The sequence below is a fragment of the Pelophylax lessonae genome (genome assembly GCF_965119305.1).
Source record: "Pelophylax lessonae genome assembly, chromosome: 2".
In the NCBI taxonomy this organism is placed as follows: domain Eukaryota; kingdom Metazoa; phylum Chordata; class Amphibia; order Anura; family Ranidae; genus Pelophylax; species Pelophylax lessonae.
In genome coordinates, this window is record NC_138769.1 from 294846300 (window position 1) to 294869278 (window position 22979).

General features: G+C 44.2%; 1 protein-coding gene across 1 annotated transcript in view; it reads left to right on the forward strand.

Moving 5' to 3' along the window:
• Nucleotides 1-15179, forward strand: part of PARL (presenilin associated rhomboid like) — a 118563-nt gene extending 103384 nt beyond the window's left edge. Inside the window, exon 11 of the mRNA XM_082247396.1 lies at nucleotides 14895-15179. Coding sequence (XP_082103522.1) covers nucleotides 14895-15000 — 106 coding nt within the window. The 3' untranslated portion in view covers nucleotides 15001-15179. The remainder of the gene's footprint in view (nucleotides 1-14894) is intronic.
• Nucleotides 15180-22979: the final 7800 nt, after the last annotated feature.

The following is a 22979-nucleotide window of genomic DNA, read 5'->3' on the forward strand; positions in this document are numbered from 1 at the left end:
GGACACCACAGACACACAGGACTGCCGACCCCAGACAGAGGCCCCACATAGAATGTATGTTCCCCGACCCCAGACAGAGGCCCCGAGAATGTATGTTCCTCCGAGTCCTCCCCGGATGGGGAACCGCCGCCCCGGGGAGGACTCTCTGTGGCGTTCGCTATAAACTCATCACGCGCATCGTATACTCGTAGTCTGGGTGCTCAGCCCGACACTATAGGCTCCTTATCGCTGAATGTTTGATACATTACATGAGGTGATTACTCTCATCCTTATGTGAATACCTGTTTACCAATAGATGAGCTTTTTTGAATACACAGTAGTCCTCCTCGTTAACCTTTAAAGAATTTGAGATATATGTTCTACCACACAATGTACAGATGAGTCGAATAGTGTGCTCCAGATGAAGCTTTTCGTGGTAAAGCGAAACATGTTGAGCAAAAACGCAAAGTAATGTACGATGCAAACGAACTACAATTTCAGTTGACCCTGTTGTCCGGCACCTTGACTATTCGGGTATCCGTCGGCAGGAATCTCCTGATGCGAAGTATACTATTTCTGATCTATATTGAATTGTAAACCTTTCTGTACATTTCACTGTTATGTAAACCAAAGGGTATTACCTTATGAGTTAATGCATTCTACGATGTAGACCACTGTTGTGGATCTTGTTCTCAATGCAGAAAATTTATCTGCCTGCAAAAAATTTTATGTTTTTTAATTGATGTGTTTAATAAAAACTAATTTGAACAATGACACTTAGGGGTGTGTTCGCTTTTGGTGCCAGCGGGTTAGACATTAATGGCTGTGTTGAGTTATTTTGAGGGGACAGCAAATTTACACTGCTACAATGTAAAGTAGTGTACAGCTTGTATAACAGTTTAAATTTCAAGTAACAGTGCATATTTCAAGTCTTGCCAAAGATTCTCCATTGGATTTAGGTCTAGACTGGGCAATTCTAACATGTGAATATGCTTTGATCTAAACCATTCCATTGTAGCTCTGGCTGTATATTTAGGGTCGTTGTCCTGCTGGAATGTGAACCTCTGTCCCAGTGTCAAATCTTTAAAAGACACTAACAGGTTTTCTTCAAAGATTGCTCTGTATTTGGCTCCATCCATCTTCCTGTCAACTCTGACCAACTTTGCTGTCCCTGCTGAAGTAAAGCATTTCCACAACATGATGCTGCTGCCACTGTTTTCCACCACACATAGCGTTTTGCTTTTAGGCCAAAAAGTTTTTGTCTTGCGTTTGACACAGCTCCAGAATCTACTTGATCGTTGGTTTACGCTGCCCCCTTCAGGAGTAAGACACTAGGCAGGAAAAAGCTTTGTCACACCTATGGGGCAGTCCCAGGGGGTATGCTCCTACTTCCTGCTATAGACATTTTTTTTTTTTTCTGTCTAGTCCGGAGTAAGGACCTAGTTCCTTGCTGGGATCTCTGGTTCTTGCATTTTTCTTTTTTAAACAGATTTTTTCCTCAATATTTTCTATTCCTGTGAGAACTGCAATCAACTGCTGGACTGGGCGATGGACTGGATAGTCTAGATCCTTATGGTTTCCCCAGTCCGGCCAGCGAGCGCATGCAGACCTTCGATCCACACTAGGTCGGCTGCGACATAGCTTCACGGGACGGGGGCTGGCCTGCGAGTTAAACGTCTTGTGAGGACGCATACGACCTGGTCCAGGTCTGAGTCGCACCATGCCTCCTGACACGCAGCACCCCTGACAGAGAGGTGGTCTGCCAGGAGCCGTGCCCACCCGGTTCCATGGTATGGTAAGTAGTTTCCCCCCCCTTCCCTGGTGGCCTTTTGGGGTGGATGTGGGCCCCTCCCTGGGACAGTCGGAGCCACGGGTTCCCTTCCTTCCCACACAGTGGCCCCCCATGTGTCGGGGTTCCCTGTGGACCACCCCCATCTGCTCACACCTAGCTCCCCCCTCCTGTTCTCCCCAGGGGGCGGCCGTACCTGTCCAGGTGATAAACTCCACAGACACGATGTAGTTCTGCACTCAGTACTTTATTTTCTCCTACACACTAACTAAACAGGAAGGGGAAATACATCATAGAATAGGAGGGAACACTGAAAAAGATGCAGTAACCGAAATGACCACAAGATGGCAGTATATTAAACAACTATATCCCTTGTACATGAAGTTAACAATCTCACTCTCTTCTTAAGATAAAAAAAAAAAAGAACGGGTGAGTTTGACATAAAACATTGTCACACAAAAATGATTTTCAGAACACAGTAGCATTCAAGTGAGTTTGCGTATTTAAACAAACAAAATAAAAATACCAAGATATATGCTCAATGGACCAGATTTTACAGTTTCCATACACCCTCATACAGCGCTTTAAGAAGCATAAGAGAGGAAGCACCTTTTTTTGTCAAACAGTCAGCAAGCTGTGACTTGGCTGTTGACCAATGCACTTCTTTGATTTTATTAGCATGTATGAGCTCTTTGACACCGCTTATTTCTAATCTTAGTCTCTTCTCTGTGACCTGTTTTGTAGACTTAAGAGCGTCAAACAGGGAATGGTTATCAGTAACACAGATAAGAGGAAGAGCATTAAGATCAGCTTTACCAGTAGTGAGTTCAGAGTAGAGCATAGCAAAGAACATAGCATTGTCAATACCATCTGACATGGCAAGGGTTTCTCCTGCCAGTGTGCTTCTTACCACACGTCTAATTTTTTTTAGATTGCCAAAACAGTGGGGAGAACTTTCCTGATTTTTCCATGAGGGCAATTAGAGCCCCACCCTGTGTACCTCCATCTGGAAGATTGCCCAGTGAAGCATCACTGAATACTACCAAACTCAAATCCTCACTGTTACCCAAGTATTGAAACTTAAGTGTTACCTTCTCTGATTTAAGTTTACGGAGCACTTTGTTCACTTCATGTATGGACTGAACAGTAGCATTCTTAATGTTGGATGCTAGGCTACATGTGTCAAACATAACATCTGGTCTTGTTTGTTTAGCAACCCACAGAACCTGTCCTATTTTGGATCTGAGTTGTTCTCTTTCTTTCTCATTCAGTGGGGCCTCTCTCTGTACAGCACGTGTTGCCTGCAAATGAATTGGTTGTAGGTTTTCAATATAACTGTGCTGATGCACCTGTACTACACCACCCACAGTAGCAATGTTCATCCCCACATATGAAAAACTCTCACACTCTTCACGACCCACGTGAAATGCAGATTTAAGCACAGGGATGACATTGGTTACAAAATGCTCTGAACCTACCCAAAAAAAATCATCCACATGGCATGCCAGTACTCCGGTTACCTCAGACTGCTCATTCTGCCAATAAAACACTGCAGGATCAACCCGTGACATTTTACCCCCACTTTTCAGCATGAGTTCTTTGACCTTGTTGTACCAGTAGAGGGAAGCATCTGCAAGTTCATACACACATTTCTTTAGTTTCCACAACACATTGTCCACACTCGCTTCTGGTGGGGGACGAATGTAAATGTCTCTTGAGAGTTCCATTCCCTGCAAAAAAGCAGACTTAATATCCGTAGAGTTCACTTGCCATTTGTTTTGACAAATAACAGCTAACAGGAGCCTGAGTGATTCTGATGCACATGTGGGAGAATCTTTCTGTAAATCATGCATATTGACTTCTTCAAAACCTCTCGCCACAAGGCGGGCTTTGGGAACAACACCACTAGAAGTTTCCTTTAACGTACAGACCCATCTAGTAGAGATACATTTTTGACCTTTGTCTGTGACTTCTTCGTAAACATTATTATTTTGCCAGTTGTCAATCTCTTGCTGTTTAGCAGCATCAAAAGAGATGTCTTTGGTAATAAGTACATCGCCATCGGTGTTCTCACATTCAGTGAGAAGATCATCAACTTGTGACATGTCTAAAGCTTCCTTTTGACCCTCGTTGCCATTTGGTTCAAGATACTGCACATTGTACCAGTTTCTATATTGCCCTTTTGCTTTCCCTGCTCTGCCTAAAACTCTGGCCGTGTGTTTTGTCTCATCATTTCTGTTTGTAAATGTCACTGTCTGACCTGTTTTCAGTTTGACACCCGTGGAACCCACTGTATTAGTAGCATCCCTCTCATTAGTTTGTCTCACATCTTCTCTATCATCTGTTTCTGTGTTTTCATGGATTTGCACTTCTCTATTAACACTCATTTCATCATCTGAATTTTCTGACATATCAGCGTGTATTACATTTTCTTTTTCTGTACTATCTCCAGGAATATCCGGTAATACAAGTGTATCCCCATCCTGTGCATTAACTTTATTCAGCCTGGACTGGTGTACTCTGACAAGGATACCACCATGTCTGACAAACACTACAGAGCCATCTTGACCGATAACTTCAGCAGGACCTTTCCACTCTGTACTGTCTGCTCGTTTGTAGTACACTCTGTCTCCTGTCTCATACTTTTCATCTGTAGGCCTAAGCTGCTTTCGTAAAGCTCTTTTTATTCTTTCTGAGCATTCCACCTCTGTGACTGCTCTTCTGGAAGCATGCAATGCTGCTAGGTGCTGTCCTACTCTAGTACTCATAGAAGTGCCTTCTAGAGCAGGCAGTTTATTAACCAAAATGGAGGGAAGATTAGGACTGTGACCAAACACCAGCTGGTGTGAACTATAACCATGCACATTAATCATACTGTTCTTGGCCATTAAAGCCCAGTCTAGAGCAGTCTGCCAGCCACACCCGTTTTCCCTTTTCACCTTCAGAAGAATCTCAGTCAGAGTCATGTTGTGTCTCTCCAGCAGCCCGTTGCTCCAAGGACTGTATGCCGCTGTGGTCTTCATCTCAATGTTGAATTTTTCTGCCATCTCTCTTATCTCCTCATTATTGAACTCACCACCGTTGTCAGTGTATATCCGTTTTGGGGCACCATGAACACTTTTCCACGAGTGAATGAAAGAGTTGACAATTTCAGAGGCTTTCTTTGTTCTCACAATGTTTCCACCGCTGAAGCGTGTGAAATGGTCGATGATGTGGAGGTACCATATGCCAGGTTCCAGCTCATGTAAATCCATTGCCACCGTCTCATTGTACTCTAAGGCTAAAGGCAAAACCCACAGCAGGCCTGGGCTTGGTCCTATTATATCTTTGACATACCTCACAGTCACGGATAATCTCTTGCAGAATAACTGGATAGTCTTTGTCAGTATTTCCAGAGCTGAGGATAAGCCTCTGCAGCCGGTCTGCAGAGGCATGGCCAAACGGTTTGTGAAGCTTCAGGAGAATTTTACGCTTCTCTTTTGTAGACATCTCTGCTGTGATGACAAGAACTTCACTTTCATTGGTGTCCACTTCAGTATTCCCATCTCTAATGTCGACACAGTAGTGTCCCGAACTAGTGAGCTCAAGAGGCACTGGTTGCTTGAACATGACAACTTTGTCATTCTCCATGTCTAAAACAGTTCCTGCTCTCTTTAGAGCCATTTTGCTCAGCAGTAAAGGGATATCAACAGGAACAACTTCCGTTTCAATGTGACATTTTGTTGGTCCGATCTTAGCGGGAAGCTTTACCTTTCTGTAGGAGTGTACCACCCGACCATCACCAAATCTGAAAGGTCTACAGCTTGAAGATTCTGTTTGCATCAGTTTGTTTATTTGGCTTTGGCTCAGGTCTTTCATGTAACTATCCAGCCACTTTTCACCACAAACAGTACGTGTGCATGCTGTGTCAATGATAGCTGATCCCAGTGATTCAGTTAGGAAGATCTCCGAGTCCGTCATAACTTTTGTAAACAGTGTAATGTTACACTCTTCGACATTTTCATCTTCTGCTAGCTTTACTTCATTTCTCTGAGGACAGTCTTTGGCCCAATGGTACGTGCTCTGACAAATTACGCATTTTGTTCGCTTACCATATTTGTCGAGCGGGTTTGTACCTTGCTGTGGCTGCCACTGTCTATTCTGTGACTGGCTGTTGTTCCGTCTGAATTTACCTGGTGGCCTCTGCTCCGTGAAAAACGCTGCATCTCGAGTCAAGCTGCCTCCACTTGCTCCATTGGTTTTTCCTCCGAAAATCCGTTTTAACGCTGACTTCATGGATGCAAATGTTAAATCCGTGCACGCTGTAAGTGCTAGCTGCCTACTCTTCTCTTCAAGACAAGCTGTGTCCAGTAGTTTAAACGCTAACACAGCGTCAGGCAAGGTCATGTTGTATTTCTTCATGCGGTTGTATCTCTGCTCAAAGTCTATGATGTAGTCTGCCATGGACATCGCGCTGTCTTTGGAAATCGAGTCGAAATGAGTACGCTTCATAAGCGCGGTCTTTTTCTTCTCTCAAGAATACAGAGTCCAGCTTAGCTAACAAAGGTTTCCATACCATTGTCTTCATTCAGATCGCTCGCGGGTATTTCCAAAGTGGTCTCTCTGGCTCGCCCCTCGAGCCCTAACACCACCGCTAGTGCCTGCTTCTTCTTGTCCAAATCCGTAACAAGTTTCCAAATACTAATTTCATTTTTACAGCACTCGTATGGTCTGATTTCGTCAAACTTAGGTGGTACTCTATAGTTGGAAACCATCCTCTGCTACCATTGATAAACTCCACAGACACGACGTAGTTCTGCACTCAGTATTTTATTTTCTCCTACACACTAACTAAACAGGAAGGGGAAATACATCATAGAATAGGAGGGAACACTGAAAAAGATGCAGTAACCGAAATGACCACAAGATGGCAGTATATTAAACAACTATATCCCTTGTACATGAAGTTAACACAGGTGTGTTTTGGGGGTGTCAAGTGGGCAATGAGGGCCAGGGGGGTGCGCTACCAGCAGCTGCTTGGGGGGGCTTTCCTGGTGGGGGCTCTTGCAGGGGCCCACCTTTACAATACAGATGTCCCTTGGTGCCCCTGTGGGTCCAGGGAGCCGCGTGGAGTGGCCATTTTGCCATGAATGGCTTGCTGTGTATTTGGCGGCCATGTTTGTGTAGTCCAGTGGCCATTTTCCTGTGGTTTCCCATTGAATAGAACAGTGGCCATGTTTTTGGAGCCTGGTGGGAGGTGACTGTGGCAGTGGACCTCTAGTGCTGACTCCTGGAGTTCCTGTTTTCTCTCTGATCGCCACATTGTGCACAGCTTCCAGCGCTCTGCTCTGTGCTGACCGGGGATGGTGAGTTATTGCAGGTGCCCTAGGCAGATCTCCCTCTCTCTGCTATAGCAGCAATTCAGCTGTGCTGGGACTTGTAGTGCCACTTGCGCGGCAGCGGGGGGAGAGGGGTCATTTAGCAGTGTTTTTTTTAGATTGCCTATGTGATTCCCTGGTTAACATCGAATCCCTGGAGCAAATTGCACCCCCTAATCCCATCTCAGAGGCGGCGGGCCCTTCTGGGTCCATGTCCACCCTGTCTGCGATAGTGGCGGCTCTGGAGTCCTTAGTGTCCAAGGTTGATTTGGTCCTGCAAAAAAGGACCAGCAATAAGCGTCCACCGCCCTCACCTGCCTCTTCTGTCTCCTCAGATTCTGAGTCTGATCTGGACGCCACAGACGATAGTCACCCTGCTGGGTCTGTGTCCACACACCCTGAGTGCTCTGATAGAGGATGATTCTTCTTCCACTACAGCCACGCATAAAGGGCTGGTGGAGGCAGCGATTGCATCAGTGTGGGAAACTTTAAAAATGGGGGGATGCAGCTGCGTCAGATCACCTTGGGTACCCGAAAATCCTCTAAAGCGGCAAAAGTTTTCTTCCTTTTTCCGCCTATTTTGACAAAATTGTCGCAAATCCGTGGGGTTATCCTAAACGCAATGTGGTGGTTCCTAAGCGTTTGCCAGAAGGTACCCCTTTAAGAGTCCCTGTAAAAAAAAAAAAAAAAAAAGACGGTACCAACTGTGGTGGATTCCCCGGTTTCGAGGCTGAACAAATCCACCCTGGTTCCAGACCCTTTTGATAGGAAGGCTGAGACCTTGGTCCGGCACATATTTATTATGGCTGGTTCAGTCCTTAGACCGGTGTTCACACTTTGTCTTGGTGTCCCAGACCTTGACGGAGTGGAGGGGGGGGTACAGCTTCCCTCTGCCTTTTTGTGGAGCTGGCGGATCAGTTGATCCAGGGGTTGCAGTTTCTCTGCGACGCCTCTCTGGATGTGGCTCCCTTAGTGTCTAGGCTGTCTGTGACAGCAGTGGTCCTTCGTCACGTGATATGGCTGAAATGCAGGTCTGCGGACCAAGCTGCCAAGAAGGCCTTACCAAGTCTCCCCTTTATGGGGGATCGCCCGTTTGGGTTTTTCATGGACAAAATCATTAAGGGAGTCACAGGAGGGAAGAGTACTTTCCTTCCAGGGGCAAGGACTCTCGTCGCAGACGTGGTCCCTTTTTCTCTGCTCATAAGTGTTTGTTTTTTTTCATCCCTCAGCGTCTCAAACGGATCCAAATCCGTTTGGAACATCTCTGGAGGTTACAAGAGGCCCTGACTGGTAAGCCGAGAGCAGGTCCTTCCAGACATGCAGACAAGCTCTCTTCTACCTGAAGGGGTGCCTTCACCTGTATCTTGGGTGGGGGGACATCTTCGTTTTTTGTCCGGACCCGTGGACCTCTTTGATTCAATACAGGTGGGTACCCAAAATTCGGTAGCGGCATCCCTTCATCAAGGAGATCTTCTGACCTCTATCGATAGCAAGGACGCCTACTCTATTGAGTTGGGTTATTTTTCTTCTTACAATGCAAGGACACCTACCTCCATATCCCGATATGGACATCAGCTATTTCTCTGATTTGCTGTGGGCAAGGAGCATTATCACTTTGCGGCGTTACCCTTTGGTCTCGCCTCAGCTCCTCGGGTGTTCACGAAAGTGTTTGCCCCGCTGTTAGCATTGTTGCGACAGTGGGGGATTGCCTTGCTGGGGTACCTGGATGATCATCTTCTATTAGCAGAGTCTCCGACTGCTCTACGGGACAACCTGGACATCACTGTGCGGACTCTGCAGGAGTTCGGATGGGCTCTGAATTTTCAGAAGTCTGCTCTGTTGCTGTCCACCAAGTTGGACAATCTGGGTCTGACTCTGGACTCGGCCTCAGCCAGGGTGTTTCTCCCACTGGACAAGTTCCAGAAGCTGCAGGATGCCATTTGACTTCTGTTGTCCAGCAGTGGATTTTCTCTCAGGACTTGCATGAGGGTGCTAGGCCTGATGGTGTCTACCTTCGAGACGGTTTCGTTTGCACAGTTTCACAGGGTGGAGGAAGATACAGAGATTTGTGGCAAGGTTTTAGGATCCTCTGGCCGACACCACGGATGCAATGGTGGCTCCTTGGGGCCAGTACAATCTGATATACGCTTTTCCCCCTCTCAAACTTCTGCCGAGACTTCTGCGAAGGATCAAGGCAGAAGGAATTCCGGTCATCCTCGTGGCCCCACACTGGCCTTGCCAGTCTTGGTTCGTGGATCTGGTACGGCTGGTCATCGATGTCCCTTGGTGAATCCCTCTCAGGGAAGACCTGCTGGCCCAAGGGCCAATCTTCCATCCTGCTTTACAGTCACTGGCTTTAACAGCTTGGCTGTTGAAAGCCAGGTGCTGAAGGATAATAGGGGGTTGTGTGGCTCGAATTTTGGCATTCCTCAAAAGAGTGTGGAACAGTGCCTGGCCTTGCATACCATCAAGGGCCAGGTTTCAGCCTTGGCAATTTTCCTTTCAACGTCCTTTTGGCTACGCATTCCTTGGCTTACACTTTGTTCAGGGGGTTCGCCACTTGGCTCCACCTGTTCGTTCGTTCTCCATTCCCTCCGTGGGACCTCAATTTGGTACTGTCAGTTCTTCAGAAACCGCCTTTTGAAAATATTTGTGAGATACGTCTGCTTACATTGTTCCAGAAGGTTGCCTTCTTGGTGGAGATTACTTTCGCACGCAAGGTTTTCGAGCTGGCAGTTTTGTCTTGTCCTTCACCTTCTATGGTGGTTCGCAGAGATAAAGTAGTACTTTGCCCTTGTCAGTCGTTCTTTCCTAAGGTTGTCTCTGGTTTTGATCTTAATGAAGACTGTGTTGCCTTCCCTGTGTCCTAACCCTAAGCATCCTAAGGAGATTGCCTTGCATTTTCTGGATGTGGTTCATGATCAGGGTGTACCTGGCGGCAACTGAGTCGTGTAGGAAATCAGACTCACTTTTTCTCCTTAACGGATTGACCTCGCAAAGGGTTGGCTGCTTCTGCCACGACCATTTCCAGATAAATCAGACGTGGTAGTGCAGGTCTATTTGATTAAGGGTCAGGTTCCTCCTTTCCCTGTTAAGGCGCATTCTATGTGGGCGCTTAGTGCCTCCTGGGCCTTCTGCCATCAGGCATCAGTGATGCAGGTTTGCCACCTAGTCGTCTGTGCACACTTTCACAAAATTCTACAAAGTAGATGTGTTGGCAGATGCTGCTTTTGGCATCTGCAGATGCTGCTTTTGGCCTCAAGGTTTTGCAGGCCACTGTTTGAGAGGACTTGGTCCTCTTTGAGGGTGTATTGTTTTTTCAGGTGAGCTCTAGTTGTTCCTGGTTGAGCTCCATGTTACTTGGTTGGCTAGGTTTAGCCTTTGGGAATTTTTTCTGCTATGTTTTTTTCCACCCCTCATTTTGACACTGCTTTTGGACGTCCCAGTGGTCAAGAAGATTCTGGAGCTGTGTCCGTCAACTAAAGAGAAAATTGGATTTTTGGACCGTAAAATCTTTTTCTCTGATTTTTCATTGTTCCTTATGGGGGATCGCCCGTTTGGGTTTTTCCTGGACGAAATCATTAAGGGAGTCACAGGAGGGAAGAGTACTTTCCTTCCAGGGGCAAGGACTCTCGTCGCAGACGTGGTCCTTTTTTCTTTGCTCATAAGTGTTTGTTTTTTTCATCCCTCAGGGTCTCAGGGATCCAAATCCGTTTGGAACATCTCCGGAGGTTACAAGAGGCCCTGACTGGTAAGCCGGGAGCAGGTCCTTCCAGACATGCAGACAAGCTCTCCTCTCCCTGAAGGGGTGCCTTCACCTGTATCTGGGGTGGGGGGACATCTTAGTTTTTTGTCCAGACCCATGGACCTCTTTGATTCAATACAGGTGGGTCCAGAAGCTAATTTGGTTCAGGTACAAGATCGAATTTTGGTCCTATTCTCCAGAGAGGTTTTTTCCTTCCAACATACATTTGTCCCCAGACTGCTTGCTTGGCCTCTTCGGGGTGGTACAAGATTTGCTACTGCAAGGAGTGATTTGTACCAGTTCCAAACTTTGAATGTTTCCTGGGTTTTTATTCAAACCGGTTTACAGTTCCCAGGAAGAAAGGCAAAGTTGGTCCAATCCTGGATCTCAAATCCCTGAACTGCTTTGTGCGGGTACAGAAGTTCTGGATGGAGTCCATGCATTCGGTAGGGGCATCCCTTCATCAAGGGGATCTTCTGACCTCTATTGATAGCAAGGACGCCTACTCTATTAAGTTGGGTTATTTTTCTTCTTACACTGCTTGCAACAAAACTGAATGCTTATAGCAGGAAGTGGGAGTATACCTCCTAGGACAGCCAATAGGCATTGTAAAGCTTTTTCCTGCCTAGTGTTCCACTCCTGTAGGGGGCAGCATAACCCAGTGGTCAAGAAGATTCTGAAGCTGTGTCCGTCGATGAACATAAGAAAAAAGGATTTTGCGGTAAGACAAAAATCTATTTTTTTTTTTGTGTCATCTGACCAGAGCACCTTTCATTCACATGTTAGCTGTTTCCCTCACATGGCTTCTCGGAAACTGCAAACGGGACTTATGGCTTTCTTTCAACAATGGCTTTCTTGTTGCCGCTCTTCCATAAAGGCCACATTTGTGGAGCGCATGACTAATAGTTGTCTTTTGGACAGATTCTCCCACCTGAGCTGTGGCTCTCTGCAGCTCCTCCAGAGTTACCATGAACCTCTTGGCTGCTTCTCTGATTAATGCTCTTCTTGCTTGGCCTGTCAGGTTAGGTGGATTGCCATGTCTTACTTAGTAGGTTTGCAGTTGTGCCATACTCACCATATTTGGATGATGGATTGAACAGTACTTTGTGAGATGTTCAAAGCTTGGGATATCTTTTTTTATAACCTAACCCTGTTTAAACTTCTCCACAACTATATTCCTGACCTGTCTGCTGTGTTCTTGGCCTACATTATGCTGTTTGTTCACTAAGGTTCTCTAACAAACCCCTGAGAGCTTCACAGAACAGCTGTATTTTTATACTGAGATTACATTACACACAGGTGTACTTTACTAATTGGGTAACTTCTGAAGGCAATTGGTTCCATTAGAATTAGATGTTAATGGTATCAGAGTAAAATGGCTTAATACAAATGCACGCCACACTTTTCACATATTTATTTCCTTTTTATAATTCTTTTTTTTTTTTCATTTAGTTTTTTAGTTTAGAAATAAATGGTGTTACTGCACATAAGCGCTATTTTAAATGGGAAATGTGTAAATATGTTAAATGTGTAAAAACATTAGGAAACCAATATAAATATTAATGGTTAATAAAATGGATACAAACAAAATCCGCAGTTAAATAGTTTAGAGAAAGAGAATGAGTTAATTAGGGATGATTAGCATAAACTAAGTTTTTTTAATAAGGGGTTAAACAGGAACATTTTTATTAAAATCTTTTTTTTTTTTTCTTGTCAGGTTGCTTTAACTGACATAATTTGCAGATCTCTTTACAAGTTGATACTTTTTTCATATGCAGATGAATGAACACAATACAAAAAGTAACAATATGCTACATTTTATCTTTGCATATTCACGTTTGAGCAGTGTTATTTAGAAATTGCTGTTTTGACCGATACACCTGCTGACCTTCCCTTGCAGCATACAGTAATGCCAGCTTTAAATAATCAAAGCTGACAATTGTATACTGGGAAGGAGGGTCCCACAATTGTGAGGTTTTTCTGAGCCTGTTTAGCATACACACAGCCTACAAAAATTAGTTAAACAAGTTTCTAAAGGTCCGGTTATTTCGCATGGAGTCTGTGTGTGTTCAGATGTGGCCTCACTCCAGCAGGGGGATTTCCCTGCATTAATAGACATCACGGACGCATATTTCCATGTGACAATTTTTTTCCAGTGTATTAAAAATTCTTTGTTTTGTGGTGGAAGACCAGCACTTTCAGTTTGTGGCCCTGCCAGCTCCTTGGGTATTCCTGAAAGTGTGACCTCCAGGGCTGGGCATGATAAAGGCTTAAAGAGTGTGCATACTGGGGTATCTGGAAGACTTGTTGCTCAGAGAATATTTGGTGTATCGGGTAAGGCAGACCGTGCCGCTCATGATTTGTATGCCAGAAGTTCTTGGCTGGATCCTCAATCTGGAGATATCAGGCTTTGTGCTGGCTCCAGAGCTTGGAGTACCTAGCTCCAACCCTGGATATGGTTCAGTGTAAGATTGTGTGGTTTTTGTTTAGTTTTTTCCTCTGTAAAGGATTTTTTTCTTCGAGAAATCCAGTTTCAGTGCTAAGGAGTCACAGGTCTCCATCAGTTCGTCTTTGCATTAAACTGCTTTGGAAGATAGTTGCCACAGTTGAGGCCGTTCCATGTGGACAGTTTCATTTCAGGCCATTTGAGGAATATCCATTTGAAATGGAAAAAGGAAAAAAAAAAACCCCTATGTGGGACTTTAAGGGGCTACAATGGAGTCAGTACATTGTTAGAAAAATATAAACAGTTTTTATTGAAACATGACAATAACAATGGAATATGCATAAAAAAAAAGGTTTTCCGACACCTGGCTTTCCATTTTATCCATTTGGAATGGAACAGTTACAGGAGGATTCAGTCTTTGGACTGCCAAATGTCCCTAGCTCCCAGTTCGCTCCTGACATTAAATTAGTGGATGGTTCCTCAGAATCTGGAAAATCAGAGCTATGCAGGTCTTGAGACTAGCCTCAAGCAAACTGTTGAAAGTGCTTTCATTGTCACAGCTGTTAATCTCAGTAGTTTGGAAAGCCTTTTATTTTATTAGTGAGAGCACGACTTCCCATGCCTGCTTAACCACTTTGTGATCTGATTTGCAAAATGCCTTTTTAAGAAGTTCTTAGCGCTCAGCAAGTACACTGCTCATCTGGTGATGAAGAGCCAGTTTGCCATCATCATTTTATTATTTTTAACCCACTTTCTTTAGTTTTGCTTTAATATTTACCAAAACCACATGTTGCCATTATGAGAGGAGGGGAAAAATTCTGGTTCCCCCATAAGGAGTTGTACAAAAATAAATATGTACTCTTGCCTTCTGACTTCTAACACTCTTGTACTGATTCATTTGTGCGTTCATCCATTTATTAAAGCAGTAATAAACCCAGTAAAAAATGTATTACTGTATACTGCAGCTTACCAATCGATAGATGTGGCTGCATCATCCTCCTTTTTTATTTTTTGGCCTGGTGATCTGGCCAGTACTACACCACCTACATTAGTGAGGCACAACCCTGGAGGAATGAGCACATAAGGCACAGCAGCATTGTATGTCTGGGGGAAGGGTAATAAATGTATTAGATTTAGAACCACTTACAAATTGAAGCCAAACTCCAGCTCATTCTTTAGAAGCAGTTACAGCAAAGCATTTTTTCCTTTGCTAAAAACCTAATCGTTTTGATCACCCCTGCCAGTGTTAGGTGGTTTGTTTCATCCATATAAATGGATACATTCTGCTGGAGAGTTTGTGTTTTGTGAAAAACACCTGGCTTACCAGATGAAAATAGCCTCAATTCAAACTAATACAGCCATCACATCTAAGAATTGGGAAGCTGCAATATGTTTGCTTTTGGGTTTATTACCACTTTAAGCATCAATGGCTGTGAATTACATATTTAAAAAAGACTCTCCCTTCCTTGGTGTACACAGGATTGTGTTCTAATGTTGAGCATTTTTTTTACATTCAATAAACTTTTCCTGTTTATACTATCTGACTTTATTAACCTATTCTTAAATACATTTTTACAGCTGGTATGCCTCATATGGACATGAGCTCATTTGGAAAAAGAGGGAGCCTTTTATAAAAATGTGGCACGATTTCCGAAGCAAGCCCCCAAGAAATGGAGGAACTTGACATTCATCAAGAACAAAAATATAATCACAGTCCCAAACTGCAGACAATGGACTAATGGCATCTTTAGAACTTTAGCATTTTGACTTTTATTAAAACAAGTTGATAGAATTTTTGGTGTTTAAAATTAAGCAAATATGTAATGTATAATAAATGTCCAGTGACCATCCGTATTACAAAAAATGAGAATTTTGTCTAAATTATTTATTTTTTACTTATTGGAAAATTTATTATACATTAAACTGCAGGGAATTATTTGTATTCAAGAGTAATAAAAGCACTTACATTTTTTTATGTGCCCTTCTCCTAAGCTATTTTAAAGTTGTCTTGTCAAGAGGGAAATGTGAGGGCTGCCATTTCTGCTCTCCTCCTCCTCTTTAAATATACTAGTTTCCTGGCTGTTTTGAACACCCACCAACCTTAGTGCATTAAGTTACACACTAATAAGGCAAGCTAACCTTTCATAAAAAAGATAAAGGAACTCTGAAAACCCTCCCCATCCCTTTCCCTAATCCCAACTCCATCTAGCTGGTCCATTGCCACTCACCCGCCACTCCATCCAGCTGCTAGAATGGACCACACAATCAAAATCTTGACTACGCTGCCTCAGTGGGTTGTGTAACATCATATTGCATATAATGGTGAGCAGTGATTGGTCAATTTGACCTCAATGACCATAAAAATCTGGTCAACATGCTTTCGTTAAAGACCTAGTGTCTGAGGAAGCGGAAATTTTAATTGGTGAGGCTAATCACGTGGACATATTGACCAGTCACGGCTCACTGTTGCTTACATTATGATGCTACACAGGTGCCAGGGCTGTGTACGGATGATTGAGTGTGCAGGCCATCATAGTGACTGGCCGGGGAGGCGAGGGAGTGGCATGTGATCAGTTAAGTGCAGCAGGGTTGGTAGCTGGGAAGGGTTTTTAGAGTTTGTTCCCCTTTTTCTTAGTTGGTGAACTTGTTCCTTTATGTGAAAAGGGCAAAATTAAAGCAAGAGGGTCAGCATGACAACCAGGCAGCTAACCTTTTCAAAAGTAGAGTTTAGTAATTGCAGCCTCCATGTGTCTCTTATGACAAGTTTCCTTTAACAGTCAGAAACCCAAAATTAGAGACACAAAAAAAAGCATACAGGGGTTGATCTACTAAAACTGGAGAGTGCAAAATCGGATGCAGCTGTGCATGGTAGCCTATCAGATTCTAACTTCAGCTTGTTCAATTAGGCTTTAACAAAATAACCTGGATGCTGATTAGTTTCTATGCAGAGCTGCACTCTCCAGTTTTGTAAATAACCCCCCCCCCCAGTTTACTTTTTTTTTGGCAGTCAATATTTTTACTTTATAAATTTGAGTTTTTTTCTTTATCAAATAGAGTTGCATATCCTTTTTTTTTTTTTTTTCCTATGGGCCTTAATTGTATTAAATAAAATTTTATGTACAAGAAAAATGTTTCTCTGTTTATTTGATTTTATTCTTCATTTATATCCAGTCAAACTCAAAAATGTCAAGTGAACATACAAAGTTGTTTAGTGCTTTTGTTTTTTCTATTGGCAAAACTTGGGTACACTAGGCCACCCCACAATGTACAATATTCTGGTAAAAGGTAACATTGCTTTGTGAGAACACATCAAACCTTGTCAGCAAACAATCTCCCAATAAAAGATATTGAATACCTCTCCTACTTCAGGTACCCACTGCAACAGATATATCCCTGGCTGAAGTCTTGTAGAACCTGACGCTTAGGGAAGTGTCTCCTGGTCATCCACAGCACTCAGTGGTTTCTCTGAAGACCTCCATTTCACTACTTTGCTGTGTAGTGAGTTGGATGTTATCAGAAGGACCAGTGAGCACTGTGGGGGTCCAGGAGGTAGACTTTTTTTTTTTTTTTTTTTTACTTTCAATAATTTTTATTCAAGAAAAATAAGTGACCATAACATCAAAATACAACAAAAATGTTGAGAGAGTAACATGGCTTGGAGATAAAGCAATAAAAATAGTACAGGGTGATCAATAGGTTAAGGTCAGCATGACAATGTGATAGCAGTCCTAAGGACAATACAGCATTGAAAACACCAGGTATTATATGGGCAATGGGAAAAAAAACAGTGCAATTAAAAAGTAACATTGTGGTTTCTAGTAAATCGAATCTGCCAACTAGCTCCCTTCCCGAAAGAAAGGCATATGTGTGCGAAGTTGAAAGATATAGGTCAAGAAATGGCTGAACACACCACATACATTTCGGCAGCCTACGAGGGCGCTATCTCCCATGTCAAATGTATCGCTATTGAGATCAGTTACCTCTCATAATCTTAGAGAAGGGGCCCATAGTAGGGCTAGGTAGCATAGGATCAAAGGTAGAAGAGAAAAGGAAGGAGAGGACAGGAGGAAGAGGATACAGCCAGTCCTCAGGAGCTGACAGCAAGAAAATCTAACTTAAGGTCACTCCGGGGACCAGTGAGATACCTATGTATGTTGCCCAGGGCTCCCAGATCAGTTCAAATTTGGGTACCGTATTGGACAGGACGCTGACCGTCTTTTCCTGGGTCATAATCCAGGTGATTTTATTCCTTATCTTCCTGATGGAGACCCTGGGTAGTTTCCAGGATCCCGCTATGGAGAGTTTGACACCTAGGAGAATAAAGCGAACCAATGTTTGGGTGTGTTTCGGAATGCCAGGAAGTTTTGAGTGGAGAAGAACAGGGGCAGTGGTGGGGATCCTGTGACCGGTAACTTTGTATATAAATTATATTCCAAGTGCCTTGTAGTCTAGGGCACTCCCACCAAACATGTAGCATAGAACCAGGCATCTGGCATCCCCTGAAGCAAAGAGGTGAGGAAGAGGGATACAGCTTGTGTAGTCTAACGGGTACGAGATACCAACGGGTCATTACTTTTAGGCCCGCTTCCATTAAAGGTACACTTCCGATCCCCTGAAAGGAGCGAAAGCTAGCTCTACCCCATTCCTCTTTGTCGAGGTAGACATTTCTAAAAGCATTGGGGGACACAGCCCATTAATCTTCACTTATGGGTAATGATACCACTTCTAGGAGGTTTAATGCTAGGCAAAGCAAAGTGTACAGCCACATTTAGTGATTGGCGTCAGGAGAAGGTTGCGAACATATCTAGGCATCTGAGATGGACCAGGGCTTTCAAGCTATGAAATCTTGTGTCCACAGCTGCTGCCATTTTTTATACAGTTTCATTTCCAGGATCAGTGCTTATACCAGACTCCCAGATTCAGATTTGCCTAGTATTGCCACCCTATTCTGCACATGTCATACTGCACCACCAGATCTGAATATTCATGGCAACAGTCTAATCTGCGCTCATTACCAAACTGGGCTCCCTGATTGTAGAGTCAGAGTGACCACCCTGTATGTTGAGTAGGCTGAGGCTTCTGCTGTCTTAGTAACATTTTTCCACCAATTCCTTTTTATTTATTCTAGCTTGGGGACCAGTGTTCTTACTTACTGCTGCACAGTCCTGTCATATTCTTCAATTCTTTTACTATGGATTGGCATTTTTATTTGTTAAACACCTTTCCCTACAGTACATTTTTCTGAGGGCACCATTTGACTTAAAGACAGGGTTAGCTGTCAACAAATGTTTAGCTCTGCCCATGGCTCCTCTTCTCCATTCTTGCTGCTCCTGCTCCAGGGGACACTGCACATCCCCAGACCACACGGCCAGCAAATTCTACTGCTTGCCTAGGTTTCAAGTGAATACTTGGACTGACTGGAAATCTAGTGCAAATAAGTTGGCATTTGGCCTGTATTAAAGCCCTCTGCTACTGCAAAGCCTACTGTCAACACCACCTGACACCTTCCTTAAGACCATTCCCTAATTTTGACAACCTTTATGATGCCAGGAAGAACACTAGATGTCATCCTTGTGCTGGTGGAATCCTACAAACCTGCTTTGCTTGTGCTATGCGCAACATAAAATTTGATCATGGCTGTTTTTACTCAGACATTTGTAGCTCTAGTGCTATTCCACCCCTTTTGCTATTTATGTTTCTACCTCTAATCCTTTGCTGGCTCTTTTTGGAGTGGTGTCTGTTTTACTATACTGTAGAGCTTTCCTTTCCTAGCAGATTCCCTGTTCCAACTGAGGGTGTTGAGCCAGGAATTTTTCTAAATACTTTTTATTGAATTAGAAAGATATAGTCCTACAAAACAAAGCCTATTGGGCAAACCCAGGCTTGAAAAACAATACAACTTAACACAAATAAAAGCAATTGGTCTGGCTACCAATGCCTGAAGGCAACCATAGTTTATCCCACTGCTTAAGGCCCCTTTCACACATGCGGACAGTTCAGATCCGCCTGTGCGTTTTTTTGGCGGATCTGAAAGGTCCCCCCATGCATCTCTATGGGGGATCGGATGTCAGCGGAGACATGTCCGCTGACACCCGATCCGATCCGTCAAATCTGGACGGATGGAAACCCTATTTTCCATCTGTCCAGCGGATCGGATGAGAACGGACCGTCAGTCTATTCCCATCCGATTTCCCCCATAGAGATGCATGAGGAACTGACAGCTTTGTCTCCGCACACAGCGCGGAGACACAGCTGTCCTGTTGCTCAGCGGGGGATCGGTGGCTCGATGCCCCGCTGGGAAAAACTGAATCCGTCCGACGGATAGTGTGAAAGGGGCCTAAGAGTTAACGGGGAACCTGATGGGAGAACCAGTCTCACAGGGTAATTGGACTCTTAGCTAATTATCCAGGAACAGTTACAAAAGTATCCAGGGGGATGGGGTAATTATCCAGGAACAGTTACAAAAGTATCCAGGGGGATGGGGTAATTATCCAGGAACAGTTACAAAAGTATCCAGGGGGATGGGGTAATGGGAACCAGTCTCCTAAGATAGTCCAAATGTCCCACCATTTTATTAACTTTGGAACTTCCAGAAGTCAGAGATAGGGGCTTGAGGAGATTTCTCTTTTAAGGAATATAGTCTCATGAGCTTAAAATAGTAACAGCCTTATCAGGGTTCTCATGGCCCTGGAGGTGCTTAGCAAAAAGACCTAGCATACAGACCTCAATAGATGGGGTACCGAAACGGTAGTAACTAAACGGATACACTTGGATATATCTGCCCAAAAGGGGCTGATGACTGAACAGTCCCAAAACACATGTAGGAATAAGGCTGGGTCCTCAGAACAATGCCAACATTTATATGGGTGTGATGGGAAGATCCTGTTGAACTTTTTGGGGAGTAAGTTGACTTAATTTATCCCTGGTAGAGACTAATTGTTGCATTGGGTATTCCCAAATGTCCTCCCAGCCCTCAATATATCCCTGACACCTTCCCCTACCCCCACACCAGCAAGACAAATGTTTGTCAAGGCCTTTATGTATAGTGGGTTGTCGGGGTTTGTATATACGCCGTGTGCACAATTATTAGGCAAGTTGTATTTTTAAAGGATGAATTTAAATTTTGGAACAACTACAGTTCTCTTGGTCAATCCAAAATGTAAATAAACCTCAAACCTGAATATTTAAGGAAGTAAAAGTGATATTTTTGGCGTTCTTAGGAGAATATCTATGTATGCACAATTATTGGGCAAATATTAGTGTGCAGAATTATTATGCAACTAAATTAAATATCTTGCCTGGGGAAGGGAGGAAGAAGGTTGGTTCCTGTGGGGACCAACCAGCCAAGTGTAGCAGCAGTGATGATCCATGCAGGGGGTCAAGCTGAGTAGTGTGCAGTTGTCAGGGCTGGGCTTCTAGCGGCTCTCTTCTCAGTGCTCAAGGCTGCTCAGCTGTCAATTACCTGACACTGACTGTTTCCACAGTGATTCACCTGGTTAACATTACCTGCCTCATTAGTCAAGCCTACAGCCAGCCCCTTTTTGCTATTTAAACTGCCTTGTTTCTTCTGGTTCCTGATCTTTGGCTTCTGACTATGCTAATTCCTGGCTTCCTGATCCCGGTTTGTCTGATTACCTGTTTTGGCTTCCTAACCCTAGCTTGTTTTTGACCACGTTCCTGATCTGTATTATTTTTACTGTTATGTTAACCACTTGCCGACCGCCGCACGACTATCTACGGCGGCGGTCAGCCCCTCACAGGCAAAGTGAGGTAGGTCTACGTCGCTCGCCTGTGAGGGTTTAGGGAGCGAGCGCGCGCCGCCGGAGGCGCGCTCCCGCGTGGTCACGGACCCCCCCGCGCGTGTGACCGGCGGACCCGATCGCCGCCGGCCACTCTGCGATCGGCGGGGGGAGAGGGAGAAAGTCAGGCAGCTTGTGTAAACAAGCTGCCTGTCATTCTCCTCTCTGTATGAGAGATGATCACATGGATCTACTATGTAGATCCATTGATCACTCTGCATACAGTTGAAGCCACAGCCAATCACAGTTAGAATCACGCCCCTAGGGACACACACAGCCCCTCCCTCTCAAATAAAGTTAACCCCTTCACTACCATTGTATTTTTACAGTAACAGTGCATATATATAGCACTGATTACTGTAGAAATGTCACTGGTAACCCCAAAAGTGTCAAAAATGTCAGTCAAGGGTCCGATCTGTCCGCCGCAATGTCGCAGTACCGCAAAAAAAATCGCAGATCGCCGCCATTACGCGTTAAAAAAAAAAACAACAAAAATGACAAAAATCTTTCCCTTTGTTAGTAAACGCAATAACTTTTGCGCAAACCAATCAAAATACGCTTTTTGCGATTTTTTTTTTTACCAAACATAGGTAGCATAAAACAAATTGGCCGAAAATATTAAAAAATTTTGATTTTTACATTTTTTTTGGGGGGAATTTCATATAAAAAAAGGGGAAAAATATTGCTATTTTTGCAAAATTTACGCTCTCTTTTTGTTTATAGCGCGTGATCAAAAAATCGCACAGGTGATCAAATACCGCCAAAAGAAAGCTCTGTTTGTGGGAAAAAAAGGACGCCAAATTCGTTTAGGTACAGCGTCGCACGACCGCGCAATTGTCCGTTAAAGTCACGCAGTGCCGAATCGCAAAATACCCTCTGGTCGTTTAGCAGCCAAATCCTCCGGGGCTTAAGTGGTTAAAGGTTTGATTTAACTGCATTTTCTGTCTGGTTCATGGTCCCTGACAGCAGTCTAAGTGTCACGATCAGGGGTCAGGCTTGAAGTGCAGTTGCTATAGCAGTGGAAGCTCACACAGGAACCAGCAGGATAGGAACACAGGCAGGTCACCCTGGCAGATGATGCAGGCTCAACTGAGGTATGGACTCTAAGTACTAACCGATATTCACCAGCGCTCCTGGTGGTGGAGATGGATTTTGCTGCATGTACCAGGTTGCGGTCCTCAGGATCACCCTACCAGGAGGTGAGCAAGCCAGGGTCCTGTAGCAGATATAGCAGGTAGGGATCAAGCAGAAGCCTAGTCGAGGAACTAGCCAAAGGTTGGTAATGAATGGTTGCAGGTTAGGATTAAGCAGAAGTGTAGTCAAGGAGCAAGCCAGCTGTCTGTATCTTCGCTACCATTTGTTACTGACTGCAGCAGGAAAGACAAAAGTGAGATATTGTCTGAAGAAGGCACAATATTCTGGCAACCAGGAAGTGTAGAGACATGGCTTAAATCAGGAAGTTCACTGGAGGAGCAAAGAGTTCAAGGTTCACAGCAGGATCATTCAAGGAATTGTCCAGGGAACTGTCCAGCATTCCAGATGGCTCAGCAAGCAGACATTGACAAACACAGCAGAGGTTCAAGTCCAGGTCCTGACACTGTTTAGATGGTCATTGTAGGTTATCCATGGGTCCCAAATCTTGAAGAGTTTGGGTGTTGGGGAGTAACGTGGACCATAGTATTCATGAGCCTCTGTTTAACTTCAGCAAAAGTAAGGAATGGTTGTTGCCAGGCTCTGGCTGTTTGTTGTGCTGTCAGGAAAACAAATCCCACCAGCCGCTTCTAGGTTTTGGAGAGGATCAGGATCAGTTTGTGCAATAAGGATTACGTGCCAGGGAGACGTTTAGTGTAAACTCATATCCAGA